Source organism: Anastrepha obliqua, chromosome 1 (assembly GCF_027943255.1).
Source record: "Anastrepha obliqua isolate idAnaObli1 chromosome 1, idAnaObli1_1.0, whole genome shotgun sequence".
In the NCBI taxonomy this organism is placed as follows: domain Eukaryota; kingdom Metazoa; phylum Arthropoda; class Insecta; order Diptera; family Tephritidae; genus Anastrepha; species Anastrepha obliqua.
The window spans coordinates 175,997,644-176,002,986 of NC_072892.1; the positions used below are offsets into that span (position 1 = coordinate 175,997,644).

Sequence of the window (5,343 nt, forward strand, 5' to 3'; positions counted from 1 at the left end):
GTATGCATGTTTGTTTGTGTGCGTGTATGCTGAAACAAGCAAGTGTATGTATATGTGCTTTAACTTCTGCTAATTCGCGTACATAATTTCATATCTGTCTGTGCGGCTAATCAAAATATGTAAATTAAGTCAAGCAAAGTGACTCGTTGACGCCGCAAAATATGTTATGTTTTTTGCTATTTTTGTTTTTACTGACACTTAGCCATCGCTTCAGGTGTAGTTGTTATATTCTAATTCAAAACTTGCTTCAGGCTGTCGGTTTTATTATTTTTACTAACTTATCTTAGCCAAAATGTTAAATAATTTGGAAATTTACGAGCGTAGTACAACATTTTTCGTAAGCCAAGTCAAGAGCGCATGGAATGATTTGCCTTAATCTGTGTTTAAAATCTCTTTACAAAAAAAATATTATAGAAAAATTAAAAGAATATTTAATTGGCTATTATTTTGTTAGTTCTATATAAATATATAATTAGCGCTTACATCCTTTGTTGATTGTGTGGCCTCCACTTTGTGGTGTGCGACTTGATATTTTCCCATGAAGGAAGGACTAACCGTGTCATGCCACCTCCGTACGGCAAATGACTTTTGGAAGAAGTTTGTTTTATAGCGCAGAGGTTTGCCATTGCCTGCTGAGAGGTGGCTGCTATTAGGAAAAACCTTTACTATCATTTGGTGTTTCATGGCCGGGGTTTTAAAGCCATCCAATTCGGTTATGTCGGCCATTATTAGTTGGGAAACCGCCTATTTGAGAAACCGCCAATTATGAAATGAAATTTAAGAAATTGGAGGGGCACTTGCAAAAAGTTGGAGTACATTTTCAATATAATTTTTTTGCACCAAAAGCTCTTTGAGAGAGTGAAACTAGCGATTGTCTCTTAAAGGTTCCAGCCAAGGCACATTCATTAAAGGTGGTGGCGCTAGGCCAACAACAAAATTTTGTACGTTCGATTGTCAAAGAAAAGTATAAGCAAAGTAGGAAAACAAAGAATGAATTCGCTTCGTTTCACTCTAAGCTGACAGCCTCATGGACACGGTGAAAGAAAAAAAACAAATCAGCTGATTTACCAACACCACCTTTAATAGATTCGCCTTGGTTCCAGCCGAAAAAAAATTTTGAATTGCGGTTATGAGTTTACTGTCAAGATTTATTCTATCAAAATATTTTTAGAATCAAAATGTCTAATAAAATCGGAAATTTTTTATTCCTACTCAGTAGTCTTATTCTTACATAGTTTTGAGAGAAAATTTAATGAAAATGGAAGAAATTAATAAAATGATGCATGTGCAGGAAGACGGTTTAATTGAATATAATTGCATGTTGCTTACAATGCTAATTTAAAATTTTAACGCGGCTATACCATCTTGATCAAATATTTTCTCGGAACAACCCCCAGGCGACGCTCTAAGTCAACTGATTCGAGTTCTAGTTTTCTTTTCTTAGGTTGCCACATCCGTTCTTCACATTCCCACCAAAATTTTATTGCCAATGGTTTTAAAAATGGATTTGAATTTCCATAAACGAGTTTGTATTAAATTTTGCATTAAAAATAGATTCATTGGTGCAAAACATTATAAATGTTGGGAAATTGTCTCGGTAATGGTACTCTGAAGAAAACGGCCGATAGCCGTTTACAAGTGGCATGAACGCTTCAGAAGAGGTCGAAGAAATCGCTAGTCTATGAATTCTACCTCGAAAGCAGTCGTAAGTCGTCGACAGCCAAAACTGATTAAAACATAAATAAGGTGAAAGAAAAGATGCTCAATAACAGCAAATTAATCATCAGAGAGCTGGCAAAGAACGTGAACATTGCTTATGGATCGCTCAGGGCATTGTAATTGATAATTTGAGTGTGCGTCGTGGGTTTGCGATGCCAAATTGATCCCAAGGACCTGAACTTCATGCAAATAAGGAACTGCATTGATGATTTCCAAGGCTGAATCCGAGCCCAAGTTCATCAAAAGCATCATTGCTGAAGACGAGACGTAGGTTTATGAGTACTACATGCAATCCAGAGATTAGGTGAGTTAGTGGAGCGTACCGAATGAGCCAAATCCCATCAAATCATGCCATTTTCAGCAAGCATTGCTCACGATTTTGATGCATTACAAGGGTTTTGCATGCAATGAATTTTTTTAAGAAGGTCAGACAGTTAATAAGGACTATTATTGGGGTGTTATGAGACGCTTCCGTGAAGCATTTCGCCAAAAAAAAGAATTTGTGTCAAAACCACTTGTGGAATTTGGTACCATAATACCACATTAATCGTGAATTTTTGACAATTAATAAAACGACTACCATCCAGCGAATTGGCTCAAAGATATCGAAATCTCCTAAAGGGACGAGCAAGCTGGTTTTCGCCCTCACCCAGCCAGCACACTTCGGATTATAGTAGAGCAACCAGTTGAGTGGCACTCCCCGCTCTACATGCTGTTCGTAGACTTTAACACTAGAAGGGTCGCGTATCTAACTATACCTTCAAAGACCGCAGCCGTCAATTTGACGGTATTAGAGATTCAATCAGAATGCACATGAAATTATTGTATATTTCGCTTTGAAATTAAACAAAAATATTTAAAATTTTATTTTTATTAGTAGTTACAAATTAAGGATAGCATTTAAGTCGAGTAACATTTGTAACAAATAATATTTTTTTTTAAATCTTTTATACATTTACCACAAACAGCTTTTTTACATATTGTGCAGTTTTCACACGTTCTATTTTTTTTACAATTATGATTGACTTGACATTGCCGCCTCTTATTGTTTGTAGTAGATTGTTCACTTGTTTCAAAATTACTTTCTTGCCTTTGAGTCGTAGCTGAAGTAGTTCTTTTTTTCAAATACTCTGCACGTAGATCGTTCACTAATTGTAAGATAAAATCATGCCGAGAAATATTTATTCCCGTAACTTTTCGGTACAGAATCCATGAGTTTATAGCTGCTAAATCAAGAATATTGTAAAAAACATGAACGGGCCATCTTCGTGTTCCAGCTCTTACGGTGTATTTTCGTGCCATTTGGTCAATGATGTCAACACCAAACTTCGTTTCATTATAAAATTTTACTGTCTCGGGAAGCTTTTTTCGATCAACTCCTATGCTCACATTTGAGTGCAAAGTACTCAAAATAATAACATTTTTTCCTGGTTTTCCTTGATAGACAGTAAGAGTTGTATTAGTCTCTGATTTCAGTATAAACGATTCATATCGTGTGGTACGAATATTTTTACAAATTGGTGGTACTTCTCGTCTTGCACGCCGCATTGTTCCAACAATACTAGTTTTTTCGACCATTAGTTTTTTAGCCAGATTTATCGACGTGAAAAAGTTATCAGTGGTAACGTTTCGCCCTTTTTTGAGATAGGGTTGTACTAGTTTCAAAACCACATGTTCGGGCAATGAAATATCGCTCGGACGGTTTTCGTCTTTTCCTAGATAAGGGAATCCACCACATAGATACATACTCTCGACATCCACCAGCAGCCAGAACTTTATGCCAAATTTATCCGGTTTGTTTGCAATATATTGTAAAAATGGACAGCGAGTTTTTGACGGAAACAACTGCTCATCGACTGTCAAATTTTCTCCAGGAATGTAACACATTTAACAATTATCTATAAATTTCTTCCATGTGTCAGAAATCATTGCAAATTTATCATTAGCTAAACGAACAGAACGCGTGCTTCTCATATCAAATCGTAAGTATTCCATGATTTCCTTGTATCTATTTTTACTCATAGTCTTATTGAAAACGGGTGGCCCCCAATCTTCAGACCACAAGATATCCAAATCAAGGTGGCTCATGTTGTAGGCTCCACGAGCATAAATCAAAGCAATAAAGGCATCTAGTTCGTCTAGAGATAAGTTCCAAGTTTCATTTTGACTCTTGTCATGGGCTTCCTTTTCAGTACATTCCTTTATACGTCGAAGAATGTACTCATCAATCAATAGCCTCCACGCAGAAATTGGTTTGTCATTTTCAATATATCGCTTGGCGTATGGAGTAGGTCCTGAGATTTCTCTAAGTATATTTTGCTGACTGCAACGTCCTACTTCAAAAGCGTTCGGCGAAATACAAGTCCATTCTGTGCCATCACTTGCTATCTGTAGTATACCGACTTCTGGCCCCGAAGTTGTCCTAGATGAACGTCCACCGCGCCCTGTTCGTCCGCCACTAATTGATCTACGAGAAACCCCTCGACCTCTGCGCAAATTTACAGTAAAAGTGTTACCTGTATCAGGGAAATCTGCTTCGGAGTCGTCTGATGAAGAAGTGACCTGCTCCGGCTGAAATTCTGCATCAACGTTTTCAGAGAGATTCATTGATAAATCGTCAAAACTCTCATCACCTGATACATCTTCTTGTGTATCACACAATCGCGACAGTTCTTGTTGTATTTGGGAAGTAGTGAGACAGCGATGCATTTTTATAACCCACTAAAATATACCAACGTTTACAGTGTATGGAAAAGAAGCCAAGCAATAAGAACTTACATAGAATTCAAATATGAAATCACGACTGCCCACTAAAAAACACCAACGACTACTGAATGCGTTTTTCTCATTTTTTAGTTTTTTACTTTCTTCTTCCCATTTCTCCGATTCCAATTGAACACCTGTTTTGCTCTCTTTCTCGCTCTCAATTATGTTGGTTTGCATTGAATGCAACAACAATTTCTGTCAGTCTGCATAACAACGACTAAGTTTAATGTAAACAAGCAAGGCAGTAACAAATTACACAGAATTCAAATTTGAAATTAAACGGATACTTAGTTCGTAGAAAGCATTGTTTTCTACTATTATCGCTGCCGTCAAATTGACGGTATGCGGTCTTATTAGGTATTTCTAAAGGAATTTCATAAACCACATATATACTAAAAGTTTTCTATAGTTATTCGAGCAAACAATAACAAATTAGGAAAAGTCATAAAATATGAAAATGAACAAAAACATATTTTGCAAAATATTTAAGAATGATATCGTGATGCCGTCAAATTGACGGCTTTGGTCTTTCTAGTGTTAAGAAGGCGTTCGACACTATCAAACGAATTCGTCGAAAACTTATGCTACCTCGGCTGCATCATCACGGCAGATGGTGGAGCAGATGAAGATGTCAACTGAAGGCTAAACAAAGCAAAGGCGGCATTCGGGCGAATGCATACATTATGGGGGAGTTCGCAAATCCCCAGGCGCACTAAACTACGAATATTCGGCTCAGGCGTGAAGTCCGTTTTGTTGTACGGAAGCAAAACATGGCTGGTCTCTAACACCATCACACAGAGGCTACAATCCTTCATCAACAAAGATCTTCGCATCATCTGCAGAAGATTCTGACCAAAC

General features: G+C 37.2%; 1 protein-coding gene across 1 annotated transcript; it reads right to left on the minus strand.

Moving 5' to 3' along the window:
* Positions 1-3,606: 3,606 nt before the first annotated feature.
* Positions 3,607-4,428, minus strand: LOC129238721 (uncharacterized). The gene has a single exon (XM_054873859.1). The coding sequence runs from the start codon at positions 4,426-4,428 to the stop codon at positions 3,607-3,609; it is 822 nt and encodes a 273-aa protein (XP_054729834.1).
* Positions 4,429-5,343: the final 915 nt, after the last annotated feature.